At 36.0% G+C, this 19,006-nt stretch overlaps 3 protein-coding genes and 1 long non-coding RNA gene across 5 annotated transcripts; 2 read left to right on the top strand and 2 right to left on the bottom strand.

The window, feature by feature from the left end:
- Positions 1 to 635: 635 nt before the first annotated feature.
- On the bottom strand, positions 636 to 1,856 carry LOC103508791 (V-type proton ATPase subunit S1-like). Its single transcript, XM_017443910.2, has 4 exons — positions 1,776 to 1,856; positions 1,557 to 1,707; positions 1,208 to 1,338; positions 636 to 1,054 (listed from the first exon to the last, which is right to left on the bottom strand). The coding sequence occupies exons 1-4, from the start codon at positions 1,854 to 1,856 to the stop codon at positions 839 to 841; spliced, it is 579 nt and encodes a 192-aa protein (XP_017299399.1). The 3' UTR covers positions 636 to 838.
- A 2,295-nt stretch (positions 1,857 to 4,151) lies between these two features.
- Positions 4,152 to 18,046, top strand: LOC103508790 (serine incorporator 3). Its single transcript, XM_026823289.1, has 13 exons — positions 4,152 to 4,376; positions 4,915 to 5,270; positions 5,591 to 5,804; positions 5,979 to 6,241; positions 6,645 to 6,729; positions 7,016 to 7,199; positions 8,838 to 8,935; positions 9,248 to 9,380; positions 10,184 to 10,340; positions 15,380 to 15,521; positions 15,833 to 15,965; positions 16,616 to 16,772; positions 17,766 to 18,046. Exons 1-13 carry the CDS (start codon positions 4,329 to 4,331, stop codon positions 17,908 to 17,910), a joined length of 2,115 nt encoding a protein of 704 aa, XP_026679090.1. The 5' UTR covers positions 4,152 to 4,328; the 3' UTR covers positions 17,911 to 18,046.
- LOC108252349 lies at positions 11,264 to 12,914 on the top strand. The gene is made up of 2 exons (XR_001809498.2): positions 11,264 to 12,551; positions 12,639 to 12,914. It is a non-coding gene; the product is annotated as an uncharacterized LOC108252349 (long non-coding RNA).
- On the bottom strand, positions 12,916 to 14,269 carry LOC103508783 (mitochondrial import inner membrane translocase subunit TIM14-like). Of its 2 annotated transcripts, none has more exons than XM_008473356.3 (3): positions 14,093 to 14,269; positions 13,533 to 13,772; positions 12,916 to 13,247 (listed from the first exon to the last, which is right to left on the bottom strand). In XM_008473356.3, the coding sequence occupies exons 1-3, from the start codon at positions 14,093 to 14,095 to the stop codon at positions 13,140 to 13,142; spliced, it is 351 nt and encodes a 116-aa protein (XP_008471578.1). In that variant the 5' UTR covers positions 14,096 to 14,269; the 3' UTR covers positions 12,916 to 13,139. The 2 variants fall into 2 exon arrangements, with proteins under 2 accessions (XP_008471578.1, XP_026679107.1); XM_026823306.1 differs by lacking the exon at positions 14,093 to 14,269 and adding an exon at positions 13,968 to 14,075.
- Positions 18,047 to 19,006: the final 960 nt, after the last annotated feature.

Below are 19,006 nucleotides of genomic sequence, written 5' to 3'. Positions count from 1 at the left end.
GTTAATGTCTTTGGCATGACAGGACTGCTATGTTATCAGCTCAAGTGTCCTGCAGCGGGAACTAGTAGTAAGGCTACAAGCGTAGATTTTTGATTATGAGAAATGAGTTGAGGAATGAGTTGAGGAATGAGGCAACAAAATCTATACCTACAAAAAAAGAAAAGAACATAAACTTGACTTGAGCTCCTTTGCTACAGTCCTTGGTCGTTCGTTATGTCAAACAGAATGAGGTGAGCCGTGAGCCAAATTTTTTTGATTTTTGATTATGAGAAATGCATAGAATAGCATGGAGTTATGTGAGTGCTATGGATAGTTATTGAGTACATAGTTAAGTACACTTCTCTAATATTAATTTCATCACTTTGGGGGAAAATAGAAACTAGAACTAGGCCTGGCTCAGATGTTATCTTCTGTTGGTAAAAAAAAAAAAATCTAAGCTAACCCCTGAAACACTATTTTTGCCAGGTTAGATTTAATTTCTCTAATATTAATTTCATCACTTAGGGGGAAAATAGAAACTAGAACTAGGCCTGGCTCAGATGTTATCTTCTGTTGGTACATAGAATAGCATGGAGTTATGTGAGTGCTATGGATAGTTATTGAGTACATAGTTAAGTACACTTCTCTAATATTAATTTCATCACTTAGGGGGAAAATAGAAACTAGAACTAGGCCTGGCTCAGATGTTATCTTCTGTTGGTAAAAAAAAAATCTAAGCTAACCCCTGAAACACTATTTTTGCCAGGTTAGATTTAATTCTTCAAAGATTTTATATCAAAGTGAAGAGACACTTTAAAAACAAAAATAACGAAATAATTACTCCCTTCTGTCTACCTGTCTAGTCTGTGGCATTAATGGTAATAGTTTTTCCCTTGGCATCATCAAACCTGTCCATGGTCTTAATATCAAGAATCATAATCATGCCAAGAGTAAATACCATAGCAAGAATAGTCATCACAAAGATGCCCATCCAGATACCCGGAGTGAAGTATTGCACGGTATCATCCACCTCACCAAACCTCTCACCCAACATGTCCGGAATCCAGGGTTGTACCTGATGATGAGAATTGTGATAATTAGACATTAAGAACCACTCCACACAAAAATGCTCTATCAGAGAATAGTTGGGTCTTTTTGTTATTTTTTAAAATAAAAAGCATGCTACACATAAAATAAATATTTAGGGCTAGCTAGGGCTTTTCCTTACCGTGAATCCTGAAGGGAATACCAAGCGAATGTTTTCATCATTGGAAAATTCAACTTCTTTCAAAGTAGAGTATGCATGGCCCATTGTACCAGAGATGGAAGAAGTTGTTGTCAGATTAGTAGCTTTGATATCTGAGGGACAAAAGGGAGACAACAATAAAATAAATAGTAATGAAATGAGATGAAGAAGTTGTTGTCAGATTAGTAGCTTTGATATCTGAGGGACAAAAGGGAGACAACAATAAAATAAATAGTAATGAAATGAGATTTTAAAAAAAAAGGAAGATTCAATTATCAAATAAATAGGATCATTCATAATGTTTAGGTGCCTACTATTTCCCAGCACTTACTGAGTTTTGTGGATTCCAGTTCAACAATTTTCAGTGACCATGTGTTAGTCAGATCCTTGTCAAATCTGAATCTTGCATTGATCTTTGTGCCATCAGGAGTGTAGTAAGTAATGAGGAGTCGCTGGAAGTCTGTACGGTCATCTAACTTGGTCTGTAATGAGAAAATGAATTTTACAATGTTATGAAATATGGACAACTAGAAATGTTTGGATATCTTGCAAGACACTGAGGTATATTTGACTTTTGTGCCATCAGGAGTGTAGTAAGTAATGAGGAGTCGCTGGAAGTCTGTACGGTCATCTAACTTGGTCTGTAATGAGAAAATGAATTTGTAATCAATTTTACAATGTTATGAAATATGGACAACTAGAAATGTTTGGATATCTTGCAAGACACTGAGGTATATTTGACTTGTAGTGTGAGGTCTTGACAAACAGAAAATAAAATTACAAGTCAAAAATAAACAAAGAATTTATGGTGGGAAAGGGACGTTTTATGAAAAATAGAAAAATAAAATCCCATCCCCCTACTGTTGTCATGGGATTTTTCTCGAAAAATCTCGTCCTCAACACGCTCCCCTGTGCTAGATCCCAAAAAAAGTGTAAAATTAAGCCATCGCTCGTTTCACGTCGTTAGATGAAGTCGAAAATGATAATCGATTTATCGATCACACCCCAACTCAAAAAAAGTGTAAAATTAAGCCATCGCTCGTTTCACGTCGTTAGATGAAGTCGAAAACAGCAATGCCAATGTGTGTAAAAATATTTATAGTGTTTTCTGAAAGTCGTGAGGGTGCTTAGATTTGAAAATTTTATAGTAATCATCAAGGTTTTCCATTTTCCTCCAGTTTTGATGATAATATTATGAATTCATTAATTTTCATTCAATAATTCAATTAACCTAATACACTTATGTGAGGTTGTGAGGTAAAAAATTAAAAATCATTGAAAATTAATGGACAGGATAGGAAATAGGAATAGGTAAAAAGATTAGAACCCCTGGGAGATGAAATATCTATGCTAGCGCATGCGCATTCAAGGGCAAGAAAAAAGATACCTAACAAAAGACGAGGATCTGAGTCAGCTGACTTTCAGAAATAGGAATAGGTAAAAAGATTAGAACCCCTGGGAGATGAAATATCTATGCTAGCGCATGCGCATTCAAGGGCAAGAAAAAAGATAACAAAAGACGAGGATCTGAGTCAGCTGACTTTCGTAGAAGATAGGAAAATAGAAAAAGGAAAAGTTGTAAAACTTTTCAGGAACAACGCCAAAAGGGCCTTCCTGCAGAATCTCCTGTAGGCATCTAGTCAATAAATGACACGATCATTCGCTCTGACCGATAACTTCAGTAGGTAACTTCAGGAGACTAGAAATTTGAAAATTGATAGGTATGTACGTATGTGTTCCGGGTCGTTCAGGAAACCAAAAGGGCCTTCCTGCAGAATCTCCTGTAGGCATCTAGTCAATAAATGACACGATCATTCGCTCTGACCGATAACTTCAGTAGGTATTGAGCGATAATTTCAGGAGACTAGAAATTTGAAAATTGATAGGTATGTACGAGTATGTGTTCCGGGTCGTTCAGGAAGCGGCGAGAAAACAAATAAAGAATGGAGGTTTGTAACTTTCTGCTTAAAGTTAATAAGTTCGTTTTGTAAACAGACGGATGTGGGTTCGATATTTCAAGCCAAGGCATGGATTTCTGTTTCCTCTGCTTAAAGTTAATAAGTTCGTTTTGTAAACAGACGGATGTGGGTTCGATATTTCAAGCCAAGGCATGGATTTCTGTTTGGGGTGCAATCTTGAAAGTTTAGGGTTCCGCAAAGATGTTCACCTTTTGAAAAGGGTTCCGCGGGCCAAACTAATTAAGAAACACTGCCTTATATGATTACGAGTTAAGGTCGGTACTCGATAAGGTAAACATATCCATATTGACACAAATCATCATTATTATTGTAAGTTAAGCTAAGATACTTAATTATGTTAAATCTGTTCTTGAGATTGTTTGTTCTCTAATATGAACTTATCTAGTCTTCATTTTATTTGTTTGTTACAAGTAAATATTTTGTATTTATTCGTACTTATATTTTGTATTTGTATGGGCATTTTATAAATGTTTCCAGTATAAATAGATGTTTATGAGGATGAGGACAGTGTGTAAGATGAGAAAGTACCACTTTAAATTCTACTCTCATTTTATAATAAGTCTTCATTTTATTTGTTTGTTACAAGTAAATATTTTGTATTTATTCGTACTTAGATAATTATATTTTGTATGGGCATTTTTCGTATCAATCAAAACAGAATGATTGTGATGTTCAGACCCACATTGCGCGTCGGGAGCCCTGGTTTGATTCCCAGAAGTAACAGCTCTGTGTTAAGTTACCACATCATTTTCCACTTGCCAAGAACATCTCAGAATGGCCTAACTCAGCCCTGTTCATAACCACGGCCTAATGGACAACAGGATAGGAAATAGGAATAGGTAAAAAGATTAGAACCCCTGGGAAATGAAATAATTATCTATGCTAGCGCATGCGCATTCAAGGGCAAGAAAAAAGATAACAAAAGACGAGGATCTGAGTCAGCTGACTTTCAGTTTCATAGAAGATAGGAAAATTGAAAAAGGAAAAGTTGTAAAACTTTTCGGGAACAACGCAAATTACAAATTACCTGTGAAACCAATTTTATTCTTATTGGGAAAAGTCTCTTGGATTCTCTACTATTATAGCAGTATTTTAACTTGCGAGCTTGAGCTTTCGTTGGAATCATGGGGGCACTTCTAGCAGCTCCAATGGCTTTGTGTTCCGCAGCACAGGTAAGCTAATGATAGGTACAGTAGATGAAGAATAGGATGTTTCGTAATATTGTGAGAATTCTCTGGAATCATCTTAAATTCTAGTTGACATAGGATAGCAAGTACTGGTCCGATAATGTTTCCTTATTTCTCAATCTCTGATTTATCTACCCATGTCCAGCTCATCTCTGTTAACCACTAATCCAATCTAATCCTTTGTAGATGAAGAATAGGATGTTTCGTAATATTGTGAGAATTCTCTGGAATCATCTTAAATTCTAGTTGACATAGGATAGCAAGTACTGGCCCGATAATATTTCCTTATTTCTCAATCTCTGATTTATCTACCATGTCCAGCTCATCTCTGTTAACCACTAATCCAATCTAATCCTTCTTCAGCTCATGATATAAACCTCTTACAAATAATGATCTGATCCTGAAAACCAGACTGTACAGTGAAGCAATAACATTGTAATGCAGTGTCTCTTCTTCCTCACTTACAACCAACCTTGAACTCTGTTTCTTCTTACTCCTTAAGTATTAATTTTCAATATTTCAGATGGCATGCTGCTGTGGTAGTATGGCTTGCAGTCTGTGCTCCTGCTGCACCAATGGGAAGAGCTCCACTCTTACCCGTATCATGTATGCTGTCATGCTATTGGTTGGTACAATCATAGCATGTATAACACTTGCCCCAGGACTGCAGGATTTCCTGCGGAAAGTACCATTCTGTTCCGAGTCACAGTCAATAGCACAGAGCATGGGCGTTGTTGGATCTATTGACTGTCAGGCAGTGGTTGGGTATATGGCTGTGTATCGGATTTGTTTTGGAATGGGAGTTTTCTTTCTGATAATGGCATTAATGATGATAGGAGTGAAGAGTTCCAGAGATAACAGAGCTGCGATCCAAAATGGGTGAGTAGTGTGTCAAAGGCTTTTTCTGTAAGAACTCAAGATGAAGCTGTCGTCAGTGGTTCTTATATTGATTGATTTTATGTGTGCTGCAATGTTAAATGCCAGAGAGTTTTAGGAAGATCAGTTCAGTCTTCAACAACCTTTTAATCTGGTAAGTTCTCTCCACAAATTTAATCTTCAATAATTTCCTCGTTTTTTATAGTTCAAGAACATTGATAATTATGACATAATAATGTCATTCTAAGTACTTACATATTTTAATTGTTTTCTATTTTTATCTCAATATTTATTCTGACCAGTGACTGTTGTTTGTATTTCAGGATGTGGGGTATGAAATATGTGCTCGTCATTCTCATTGTGATTGCAGCCTTCTTCATCCCGGCAGATTCCCCATTTGGTACTACCATGATGTACATTGGTATGGTAGGAGGATTTGTGTTCATTCTGATCCAGTTGGTACTCCTGGTGGACTTTGCTCACACCTGGGCTGAAGTGTGGGTGTCCAACTATGAGGAAACTGAATCACGATCTTGGTAAGACAAGAATTTTTTTCTTCTCCCCCTCTCCACCCTCCATTAATTAAATTTTTGATGTCAGGTGGAAAGACATTGTGTGATACTTGGTACTTTTAGTTTTGAAACACTAATAGAAAAAGAATTATGACATAATAATGTCATTCTAAGTACTTACATATTTTAATTGTTTTCTATTTTTATCTCAATATTTATTCTGACCAGTGACTGTTGTTCGTATTTCAGGATGTGGGGTATGAAATATGTGCTCGTCATTCTCATTGTGATTGCAGCCTTCTTCATCCCGGCAGATTCCCCATTTGGTACTACCATGATGTACATTGGTATGGTAGGAGGATTTGTGTTCATTCTGATCCAGTTGGTACTCCTGGTGGACTTTGCTCACACCTGGGCTGAAGTGTGGGTGTCCAACTATGAGGAAACTGAATCACGATCTTGGTAAGACAAGAATTTTTTTCTTCTCCCCCTCTCCACCCTCCATTAATTAAATTTTTGATGTCAGGTGGAAAGACATTGTGTGATACTTGGTACTTTTAGTTTTGAAACACTAGTAGAAAAAGAAAAAAAGTTATGGGTGGGGCAAAGAAGGAATCAGCAAATATTTACCAAATAAGGCAAAGAGGAAAACACCAAAGTAGCAAGTAAGCACACCTAGTCAGTGACAACTTACTGTGTATAGGTAGAACAAAAGCCTAGAAGTATCTTTAGAAATTTTAATGGCTAGTCATGTAATGCTGCACCAAATTTGAGACTGTAACAATGTCACCAAATGGGGAAGATATAACTGAACATTGCAAAAATATTGTTTGTAATTCTGTGACTATTTTGTTTTGTAATACAGGTGTGCTGCTCTGTACTCGGTTACATTGATTAACTATGGTCTCACATTGGCTGGAACTATCATCCTCTTCAACTATTTTGCCTCAGTGAGTATTCCTAATTCATATCTTATCCTAATTTAATGATGATTCTCAAGTGAGATTATTGTTATTTTAAAATATGTACATTTTAAGAAATAAGTTTGTTAATTTGTTCAACACATGAAAAACATTTGTTGATTGGTTTCTGACCCAATTGGTCCCTTGGGGGCCCCATATAGACCATTTTTCTGAGTTTTACTTTTACAGTTCACCAAACCATTGGTAACAATAATCCACAGTAGGTAGTAATAAATAAAACTTCCCCTTAATGTTGATTATTTTTTATTCTCAGAATGATGGTTGTGGCATGAACAAGTTCATTATTTCACTGAATCTGATCTTCATCATTATTCTGAGTATTGTTTCCATTCTACCTGATGTACAAGAGCATCAACCACGCTCTGGCTTGCTTCAGTCTAGTGTTGTATCCTTGTATACTATCTATCTGATCTGGTCTGCTCTCTCTAGTAATCCAGGTAATAATAACTCTGTGAGCTGAAGTTTCTTATTTTTTATATACTATCTATCTGATCTGGTCTGCTCTCTCTAGTAATCCAGGTAATAATAACTCTGTGAGCTGAAGTTTCTTATTTTTTATTTATTTATTTATTTTTATTTATTTATTTTTTTTTAAGGAAAGGGACTTTATTTTTCATAAAAAAAAGAAACATCTCCAGAAAACATCACACTAGGGAACCCCTGCTCCATCTTCCAAGTTCAAACTTCTGGCCTTGTACCGGGTCCCTCGCAGCCTCATGGACACTGCCTGTATAATCGCTATTTGGACCTTAGTTTTTATCCACCCTTATAACTGGCTGATGCACTTATTCCATTTTACACTTAGTGTTGAGGCTATTCTTTTCAGGAAGGATGTGAACTCAAGATGCAACGCACCATCAACCGAACAAATAAGTGGAGAAAAAGAGCCCCGAATATCTTCAACCACCCTGTCATATTTAGTATGTTTCTCCGTGGCATGAGCTTTAGAAGCAGTTGTCCACTCTTGGGCTTATTGATGTTTCTAAAAAAAGTTTGCACTATGCAAGTATGTGACTGCTTGGTGGAATAAATTTAATTGGAACTTACTTTAGCAGTTACTACAAACTTTGATGGTGAAATTGCTGCCATAAAAATTGCCCTACAACACACCCTCTATAGAACAAATCAGTTTGAAAATGCAGTAATCTTGTCGGATTCTAAAGCTGCCATCCAAGCTATAGTTAACAACAATGAAGATCCTAGTGAAGAAATCAGAGAGATAAGAAGAATAATAAAACAACTTTACACCCAGAAGAAATCTCTAGTCTTACAATGGATTCCAGCCCATTGCGATCTTGCAGGCAATGAAACCGCAGATTACCTGGCCAAGAAGGGAACAAAAATAAGTAGTACATCTCCTCAAAATATCCCTTATGATTCTGTTAAAAGATTATTAAGATCAACTTTCAAAGAAAAATATGACCAATGGATAAAATCGGAAGGAGAAGGGAAAAAATGGCAGCCTTTAGTAGAAAACCCCAATATTATACCAAATCTTCCAAGAAAAGCTGCTGTCGCTCATTTTAGGTTGCTCACTGGGCACGACTGTCTGGCTCAACACCTCCACAAAATCAATATCAAAGACTCTCCTATCTGTCCTTTATGTTCCTTGAATGCCCCTATGAACTCCTCACACCTAAACTTCTGTCCTGCCTTGGAAGCCAGCAATGACATTGTAGGAAAATATTGGGATGCGAGAGGAAAAATGGCCTAATGGTCAAAGATCCCGACATTTGCAACATACATACACATGTTTTGTTATGGCAGGTCAAGCTGGTTACTCTGCATACAAGTACATCCCGTACGGTCCCGTCAATAGTATTAATGTGTTGTTTGTTTTGTTATGGCAGGTCAAGCTGGTTACTCTGCATACAAGTACATCCCGTACGGTCCCGTCAATAGTATTAATGTGTTGTTTGTTTTGTTATGGCAGGTCAAGCTGGTTACTCTGCATACAAGTAATTTTTTTTTTTTTTTTTTTTTTTTTTTTTTTTTTTTTTTTTTTTTCAACTTGAGATTCCAACTCTGAACAATCTCTGAATATTGTTTGTTTCCTCTTCTTGTTATTTCCTCAGAAAAGAACTGTAATCCTGGAGCTTTGCTTGGCTGGAGTCTCACTGGTAATTCAGCATCTGGATCTCACACTGCATTGAACGCCACACCTACTAACAAGGTAATGCAAAACATAGTGCAAGTTGCATTTGAATAGAAATAAATTCGTATCAATCAAAACAGAATGATTGTGATGTTCAGACCCACATTGCGCGTCGGGAGCCCTGGTTTGATTCCCAGAAGTAACAAAAAAATGCACTCGTATCTCGTATGTCAATTGCAAATGTTTCAGCGTTTTACGATCTGCTGCTCTTGTGGTGAACTTAAATGGGAAATATTGTCTCTTCTCGCCCATCTGATGGGGGACATACTACAGGATGGCTATGGACATGCTAAGACACAGACAGAGTCTAATGTGGTATTTTATTTCCAGGTGAACTTTGACACCCATAGTTTTGTCTCTCTTCTGCTTTGGTTGGGTGCCATCTTATATTCTTCACTTCGTACAGCTTCTAAGACCAGCAAGATGAGTTTAGCTGACAAGGTTCTGGTGGCTGATCAAGATGGTAAGTACTATATAATTATGTAGTATCTACCTAGTAGAGCTAATTAATTATCTTAAAAAATCCAATTGATACCAAAACACTAGTTATCGTTATATTTGAAATGAAGTTCACCATTATTGAAACTGCAAATATTTCAAACCTTTCGGCCCTGAACTTTGACAGTCTTGTCAGGATTTACTTTCTACAAGAGATGATAGAACTTGGTGGAGAGGTTTTGTGAATAGTCGACCTGTTCCACCAAACAGAACGACTTAGGATATGTATGTATGTATGTACTGCAAATATTTCAAACCTTTCGGCCCTGAACTTTGACAGTCTTGTCAGGATTTACTTTCTACAAGAGATTTCATTTTATGTACTACTTACCTACTGTATCTAGAGTCAGAAATTCTGACCCCTATTCACCCATCCTTTTCCTAATGCTCGTCACTTATACATAATATATCCCTATCCCTAATTTCAGGTAATCTGAAGCCTAAAATCAAACCTGTAGCCAGCTTCTCCACTTATTTCGTATCCAAATTCGACAACCTGTTCTCTTTCCTCAATCCAAGTAAATATTACTACTCCTACCAGTTATTATCCTTTCTGCCCTCTCTCTCTTGTCTTTTCTCCCATCTTTGGTTCCTTCCTATTCTTTAATAAATCTTTCGATATTTCAATGTAATCAAACAAACAAAGTCAATTCTTTTAGTTGGTCTGTTTGTTTCACCATGACTCTCTAAATTTGCTTAATAGATTTTGGCCTAATCTACAGGGTTCTGTCTTCTGAAACTATTTTGATTTCATTGATTCTTGTCCAGATGTGTTAAGCAACGACGGGGGTGAGAGTGGTGCCGGGCAGCATCGTGCTCCCATGGATAATGAAGAAGAGGGCGTGGTCTACTCCTGGTCATTCTTTCACTTTATGTTTATTCTGGCCACCCTGTATGTGATGATGACACTCACCAACTGGTACTCGTAAGTATTCTCTGATACTCCCCAGTATACGAGTATGTTTTGAAATCATCACTTATATCTCTTGAACTTTTGTTTTTCTCTATGGCCTGTAATGTGGGTGCAATAGTCCTACATACTGGACTCCACACACAGGAATTTTGTCAGAAAAGACCCCCTTTTCAATGTAATACATTTAAGTATGTAATAATGGCCTGTAATGTAGGGAATTATTGATTCTTGAATAGCTACTCCCGTAACCTGTAACCATGACTCTAGTACTTATTAGCGGTCAAACTTTCTTGACTTGGCGGGGCGGAGCGCTACCGCACTCCTTAATACTTACTTTGAATTTGAACTGAGATGCCATCAGCCTCAGTGCTCATAATCATAATGCCTTCTCTCTGGTTTGATACATCGCTATTTATGTCTTGCAAGAAGTGATATTGGGTGCTCTGTAAAATTGTTTTTCAGTTTTTCAAAATCTAACCTAGAAGATTCAATTCCTGTCAAAGATACCTAATTCAATTTATATTCTTTTGTAATATCGGACATTTCTTATTTTTTCAATGTATTTCAGTGTTATATTTTCTGTATATTTTGACTATTTTTGACCCCCTCCTTATTCTATATTGTTCTGTTATACTAAGATTACTTTACTCCAGTTTTATATCTATTGATCTAAAGTAGTGGTAGGGATGACATAAGCCATAGGTCTAAAAACCCAACTCTTGCTTATTTCAAAAGTTTTGTATCTTCTTTTTACTCATTTTATCCACCTTGACTTTGAGTAGTTTCAGTAGAAAAAATAGTCTAGGTAAGTTAGATTTATTGATATAATATATTTTCTTTTTCTATAATTATATTATTAGGTACTTATTATGTACCTACAGGTCAAGTTAATAATATGTTTTAGTTGTAGTGATTAGTTTTGTACCTAGGTTTTTTTTTTATATTTTATTATATTTTAATTTTTTTTTTTTAATTTTACTTAGGTGTGTGTATCTATCATTACGATTACTTTTACACATATTTATTTTGGTCTTTCTATTAAAAATATCTACTCTTAGTTACTAAGTATTTATTATTTCTTCAATGTATATTTTTAAATCTCTTATTTGGAGTAGAAAAAATACTGAAAATTGCTTTGGAGTTACATATTATGTAACATTAGAGCAGTAGAAGGAATTAGCAAACAAGGGTAGGGTGATCAAATTTGAAGGAACAAAAAATAACTCTCTTATTGGGTACTTTGTTCAGTGCTCATAATCATAATGCCTTCTCTCTGTTTTGATACATCGCTATTTATGTCTTGCAAGAAGTGATATTGGGTGCTCTGTAAAATTGTTTTTCAGTTTTTCAAAATCTTTCTAACCTAAAATCAAAATCTTTCTGTATATTTTGACTATTTTTGACCCCCTCCTTATTCTATATTGTTCTGTTATACTAGGATTACTTTACTCCAGTTTTATATCTATTGATCTAAAGTAGTGGTAGGGATGACATAAGCCATAGGTCTAAAAACCCAACTCTTGCTTATTTCAAAAGTTTTGTATCTTCTTTTTACTCATTTTATCCACCTTGACTTTGAGTAGTTTCAGTAGAAAAAATAGTCTAGGTAAGTTAGATTTATTGATATATTTTCTTTTTCTATATATTATTAGGTACTTATTATGTACCTACAGGTCAAGTTAATAAAATGTTTTAGTTGTAGTGATTAGTTTTGTACCTAGTGTTTGAGAACCTTGCTAAGATTTTTATTTTTTATCGATTTTCCTCTACTTAAACTTGTATTGCAGTGTAGTCATTTTTTGAAGCGCATTCGAAATTATACCCAAGTACTACGTTGACTCCCAAAAAAGTGCTTTAGTTCGATTATTTTTCCATGACTGGTTAGGTTCTTTGCAGATGTTTTCTCGCCCTCTGTCTCATTGAATGCAGAATGAATATATTCAGTCAATACTGCTAAAAGTAAATTAAATCAAGCATGCATCTGTTTACTTCAACAAAGTTTAATTTATTTACAATTTACAAATTCATAACAATACAGCAGCTATACAGTGCAGTCATAATTCCAACGAAAACTCGTACAATAACGAACACTATAATATTCTGGACTGATTTTGAACACTTGCTGAGCAGGTCTCAATAAATATACCTAATATTAAATTTAATAACAGTAGACTTTCTAGAACTTGAATAAATTTAAATAAAAAGACAAGACTAATGTTGGAGGTATTATCTACAAATGAAAAATTTAATAACAGTAGACTTTCTAGAACTTGAATAAATTTAAATAAAAAGACAAGACTAATGTTGGAGGTATTATCTACAAATGAAATTTTTGAAGTCATCAAAGAAATTGAAGTAAAATTCCATGCCTGGATTTGGATTTGACCCTGCACCCTACCATACAAGCTTAACCACTATGCTATCAAAACAGGGGAGTTTCCATGAGACGTAACTCACATCATTTTCAGAAAACAAACACCAGGACATTTTTGTTCTGCATTTGGAATCTTTCAGATATAGTTTCATTTATCACAATACACAATAGTCATCTAATGTTCCAATGAATATTTCAAAGCTAAGCAATTAGGGAGTTTCCATGAGACGTAACTCACATCATTTTCAGAAAACAAACACCAGGACATTTTTGTTCTGCATTTGGAATCTTTCAGATATAGTTTCATTTATCACAATACACAATAGTCATCTAATGTTCCAATGAATATTTCAAAGCTAAGCAATTAAAAAAAAATTGTACAAAGAAAGTAAAAGACTAGAGTCCAAGACTATTACACCCTGTCATTAATCAACACATTATTTTGACTGCTCTAGTAGATCTTTTGCCTCATTGATTTTAGCTGCAAGATATGGTGAGCCACCCCTGTCTGGATGATTGAGGGTGATGATTCTTTTGTGAGCTTCCTGAAATCAAGATAAGAACAAAAACAAACATTACTGTCAAATGCTGAAAACATTCAACTCTACATAGGAACAATTTCCATCAACCTTCTCAATTAAAAACACCAAAACAGCCAACAGTCTGACATTCTAGGCTGTAACTCATCTAAATACCAATTAAGAATGACAAAGAGTTGCTAATGTTAGTGAAATATAGGGAACTGGTTCATTCAACATGTCATGTGGCTGGTGCTGGTGGCTTTACTTGACCTCAATGGCATAAACCTAAAATTAAGAAACTAATCTTACCTTAATTTTCATTCTATTGGCTGATTGTGATACACCCAGAATCAAACTGGCTTCTCTTTTGGTCATTTTAGGTTCAAAACCACCTTTGTAGTATTTACTGTTTGCAAATGATTCAGCTTTGGGGAGAGCTTTCAGAGCTTCATTTAATCTTGCAGAGGCCATTGGAGCAGCTTTCAAAATATATCTACCTGCATATCCAACAGCTGCTAATCCCAAACCAGTCAGTATAGCAGTGGAAGCCTGGAAGTAGAAAAAAAATCAATCAATCATTCAAAGTAGGTACTTCTCTGATTTTTCTTTCGCACATTGTATTCTAGAAGGGAGAGGTGTTTTTTTTTTTTTCTGTATAAAATTTATCTTTTATAATTTTACACAGTGTTTTGTCCCCTTGAAAGGAAGTGTTTTTTTTTAATGACCACAAAACATAAACCATACCTACACAATTTTACCTCTTACACAAGGTGATGAACTTGAAAATGATGACATCTTGCACCTTCCTTGTCATTGCAATTTGGACAGATAAAGATTTATGTCAAACATGCAATCCAGTAGGTACATACCATTTTAATAAATTCTGGAACTTCTCAAGTGATTGATTTTCCCCAAAAATCCTAGATTACCTACTAGAAAAATAGGATAAAAAACTTCCAGTTCCACTCTGGTCTCTGGTTCAGGCTCAGTTACAGTTATTCTTATTCTGAGGTCTGAGCTTTGCTCATTGCTCATGATTTTTCGAAGATTTTGAATTTTCGCGCTTTATCTTTTTGTTTACATTTTAACTTTGTGAAGCTAGCCTAGATCTCGATAACGTCATTGATTTGAATAAGGCAATAGGGGTTCTCAAAGTGGACTTTATAGCTTTATACAGGGTTATCCATTGTTGTAGCCTATTTTCCTTTCGTAATGTTAACCACAAAAACACAAATGTGAAAAAAAGGCCAAGTTCCTATCCAAAAATGTCGGCCTATAAAAGCGGTCTCAATTCCTTCAACCTTCTCTCAATTTCAACTTGGCAATGTTTTTCCTTCTCAAATCAATACGTAAATACGATATCTATTATTAACATGAAAATAAAAGGAAAACATTGCCAAGTTGAAATTGAGGGAAGGTTGAAGGAATTGAGATCCAGCATTTTCAGCAGACACGAAAAATTGGGAATGCAGACTTGGCCTTAATTTTCTGATCTCACCGTTTTAATAGGCCGACATTTTTGGATAGGAACTTGGCCTTTTTTTCACATTTGTGTTTTTGTGGGGGATCTCACTCCTTTTTTCTAAGTGTGTATTTTTACATTTTTTACACATCATTAGTAGGTACAGATCTCCTTATTATCTAGCTATTTGCGAGCTTTTGAAAATTTTCCGTGAGTTGTTGTTGGTGTTAGTGTTGTTGTTGTTGTTGTTGTTGTTGTTGTTGTTGTTGTTGTTGGTGTTGGTGTTGATGTTGGTGTTTTCCAAGAAAAGCTGCTGTCGCTCATTTTAGGTTGCTCACTGGGCACGACTGTCTGGCTCAACACCTCCACAAAATTATGTAATATCAAAGACTCTCCTATCTGTCCTTTATGTTCCTTGAATGCCCCTATGAACTCCTCAAACCTAAACTTATGTCCTGCCTTTGGAAAGGCCGCCAATGACATTGTAAGGGAAATTTGGGATGCGAGGAGGCAAAAATGGCCCTAATGGTCAAAGATCCGACATTATGCAACCCATACACCTTTAGCATTTGGTTAAGGTATGTTACAGAAGATGTTACTATTGTTTTCATTTTTTTTTTTTTTTTTTTTTTTTTTTTTTTTTTTTTTTTTTTTTTTTTTTTTTTTTTTTCAACTTGAGATTCCAACTCTGAACAATCTCTGAATATTGTTTGTTTCCTCTTCTTGTTATTTCCTCAGAAAAGAACTGTAATCCTGGAGCTTTGCTTGGCTGGAGTCTCACTGGTAATTCAGCATCTGGATCTCACACTGCATTGAACGCCACACCTACTAACAAGGTAATGCAAAACATAGTGCAAGTTGCATTTGAATAGAAATAAATTCGTATCAATCAAAACAGAATGATTGTGATGTTCAGACCCACATTGCGCGTCGGGAGCCCTGGTTTGATTCCCAGAAGTAACAAAAAATGCACTCGTATCTCGTATGTCAATTGCAAATGTTTCAGCGTTTTACGATCTGCTGCTCTTGTGGTGAACTTAAATAGGAAATATTGTCTCTTCTCGCCCATCCGATGGGGGACATACTACAGGATGGCTATGGACATGCTAAGACACAGACAGAGTCTTATGTGGTATTTTATTTCCAGGTGAACTTTGACACCCATAGTTTTGTCTCTCTTCTGCTTTGGTTGGGTGCCATCTTATATTCTTCACTTCGTACAGCTTCTAAGACCAGCAAGATGAGTTTAGCTGACAAGGTTCTGGTGGCTGATCAAGATGGTAAGTACTATATAATTATGTAGTATCTACCTAGTAGAGCTAATTAATTATCTTAAAAAATCCAATTGATACCAAAACACTAGTTATCGTTATATTTGAAATGAAGTTCACCATTATTGAAACTGCAAATATTTCAAACCTTTCGGCCCTGAACTTTGACAGTCTTGTCAGGATTTACTTTCTACAAGAGATTTCATTTTATGTACTACTTACCTACTGTATCTAGAGTCAGAAATTCTGACCCCTATTCACCCATCCTTTTCCTAATGCTCGTCACTTATACATAATATATCCCTATCCCTAATTTCAGGTAATCTGAAGCCTAAAATCAAACCTGTTGCCAGCTTCTCCACTTATTTCGTATCCAAATTCGACAACCTGTTCTCTTTCCTCAATCCAAGTAAATATTACTACTCCTACCAGTTATTATCCTTTCTGCCCTCTCTCTCTTGTCTTTTCTCCCATCTTTGGTTCCTTCCTATTCTTTAATAAATCTTTCGATATTTCAATGTAATCAAACAAACAAAGTCAATTCTTTTAGTTGGTCTGTTTGTTTCACCATGACTCTCTAAATTTGCTTAATAGATTTTGGCCTAATCTACAGGGTTCTGTCTTCTGAAACTATTTTGATTTCATTGATTCTTGTCCAGATGTGTTAAGCAACGACGGGGGTGAGAGTGGTGCCGGGCAGCATCGTGCTCCCATGGATAATGAAGAAGAGGGCGTGGTCTACTCCTGGTCATTCTTTCACTTTATGTTTATTCTGGCCACCCTGTATGTGATGATGACACTCACCAACTGGTACTCGTAAGTATTCTCTGATACTCCCCAGTATACGAGTATGTTTTGAAATCATCACTTATATCTCTTGAACTTTTGTTTTTCTCTATGGCCTGTAATGTGGGTGCAATAGTCCTACATACTGGACTCCACACACAGGAATTTTGTCAGAAAAGACCCCCTTTTCAATGTAATACATTTAAGTATGTAATAATGGCCTGTAATGTAGGGAATTATTGATTCTTGAATAGCTACTCCCGTAACCTGTAACCATGACTCTAGTACTTATTAGCGGTCAAACTTTCTTGACTTGGCGGGGCGGAGCGCTACCGCACTCCTTAATAGGTGTGTGTATCTATCATTACGATTACTTTTACACATATTTATTTTGGTCTTTCTATTAAAAATATCTACTCTTAGTTACTAAGTATTTATTATTTCTTCAATGTATATTTTTAAATCTCTTATTTGGAGTAGAAAAAATACTGAAAATTGCTTTGGAGTTACATATTATGTAACATTAGAGCAGTAGAAGGAATTAGCAAACAAGGGTAGGGTGATCAAATTTGAAGAAACAAAAAATAACTCTCTTATTGGGTACTTTGTTTATTTTCGCGCTTTATCTTTTTGTTTACATTTTAACTTTGTGAAGCTAGCCTAGATCTCGATAACGTCATTGATTTGAATAAGGCAATAAGGGTTCTCAAAGTGGACTTTATAGCTTTATACAGGGTTATCCATTGTTGTAGCCTATTTTCCTTTCGTTGGTGGAGCGGTCAAACTTTCTTGACTTGGCGGGGCGGAGCGCTACCGCACTCCTTAATACTTACTTTGAATTTGAACTGAGATGCCATCAGCCGTAACCTGTAACCATGACTCTAGTACTTATTAGCGGTCAAACTTTCTTGACTTGGCGGGGCGGAGCGCTACCGCACTCCTTAATACTTACTTTGAATTTGAACTGAGATGCCATCAGCCATTAAAGAAACCAATAAATTCCATTTTCTTTTGTTTCACCAGACCTAACTCCAGTATCGAAAGTCTAAATTCTAACGAGGCTTCCTATTGGGTGAAAATCATCTCCTCCTGGTGTTGTGTTGGAATTTACGTATGGACCTTGGTCGCCCCTATGGTACTCCGTGATAGGGACTTTACCTTTGAGTAAACATGAACAACATCCCAACCTGGCCTCAATTGGAGAGAGATTGAAAACAGAACATCCTTTCATTTCTTTAGGCCTGAATACTGTCAAAAGTGATTTAAAATGATATCCAAAGAGTTTTCTTTGACTTTTAACTGGGATTTTGTTTTTTGGCTTTATGGTTTTCTGGACAAAATTTGCACCACCATTTTCGTGTTCCTGGTAAAAAGACCTTTAATTTGATATATAGGTCGACCAGGTTTGGATAAGTCCTTCTATGGGGACAGACAGACCGACCGACCGACCGAGCGAGTGACAGACACCGAAGCGAATACAATAGTCCGTCCCTTATACCTTTTTATTACTATTGTAATAATAAAGGAAGGACGGACTAAAAAGTGATTTTTAGCCCATGGTCTGTACTACCTTTTTATTACTATTGTAATAATAAAGGAAGGACGGACTAAAAAGTGATTTTTAGCCCATGGTCTGTACGTATGTATGTATGTATGTATCATTGACATCTCTAAGGCATTTGATTGTGTAGACAGAGACACCCTGTTTAAAACCTTAGAGAAAGCAAACTGTGCACCAAAAACGAGGAAAGTCCTAGAATCCTTATACAAAGACACAACATCAGTCGTCCAAGTTGAAGGAATGAAAGCACCACCATTCAATGTACATTCTGGAGTAAAACAAGGATGCGTGTTGTCACCTCTCCTCTTTCTCCTGTACATACAGTCGGCCATGAACAACGTAAAGCAGCATGATATCGCCAATATAAATACAGACAGGTACAATATAAATACAGACTGGATACTAACATGTTCAACAGGCGAAATCTAAAATCCAAAACGAAGACTCTTTCAAACACAATCTTCGATTTAATGTTTGCAGACGACTGCGCCATAGTAACTAAAAGCCCCCAACACTTACAAGAAGCTCTTGACATAATATCTGAAGAGTTCAAACAATTTGGTCTGAAAATAAACGAAGGAAAAACTGAGGTAATGAACATCAACTGTCTTCCCACCAGTATAACAGTCAATAACAAAGAGCTAAAAGTGACAAACACATTCAAGTACTTGGGAAGCATCATAGACAGCAACGGAAAAATAAA

This window comes from Diaphorina citri, unplaced genomic scaffold (assembly GCF_000475195.1).
Source record: "Diaphorina citri unplaced genomic scaffold, Diaci psyllid genome assembly version 1.1 scaffold434, whole genome shotgun sequence".
Taxonomy (NCBI): domain Eukaryota; kingdom Metazoa; phylum Arthropoda; class Insecta; order Hemiptera; family Psyllidae; genus Diaphorina; species Diaphorina citri.
Note: the sequence above shows the minus strand (reverse complement) of the source record. Positions and strands in the feature narration are given on the sequence as shown.

Coding starts and splice junctions, on each gene's coding strand:
- LOC103508791 (XM_017443910.2), bottom strand. CDS start 1,856: ATGACCGTACAGACTTCCAGCGACTCCTCATTACTTACTACACTCCTG. Junction 1,708..1,775: donor CAAATATACCTCAGTGTCTT/GCAAGATATCCA, acceptor TTCTCATTACAG/ACCAAGTTAGATGACCGTAC. Junction 1,055..1,207: donor TATTCCCTTCAGGATTCACG/GTAAGGAAAAGC, acceptor TCTCATCATCAG/GTACAACCCTGGATTCCGGA.
- LOC103508790 (XM_026823289.1), top strand. CDS start 4,329: ATGGGGGCACTTCTAGCAGCTCCAATGGCTTTGTGTTCCGCAGCACAG. Junction 6,730..7,015: donor TCTTCAACTATTTTGCCTCA/GTGAGTATTCCT, acceptor TTTTATTCTCAG/AATGATGGTTGTGGCATGAA. Junction 16,773..17,765: donor ACACTCACCAACTGGTACTC/GTAAGTATTCTC, acceptor TTGTTTCACCAG/ACCTAACTCCAGTATCGAAA.
- LOC103508783 (XM_008473356.3), bottom strand. Junction 13,248..13,532: donor CCAATAGAATGAAAATTAAG/GTAAGATTAGTT, acceptor TCTTGATTTCAG/GAAGCTCACAAAAGAATCAT.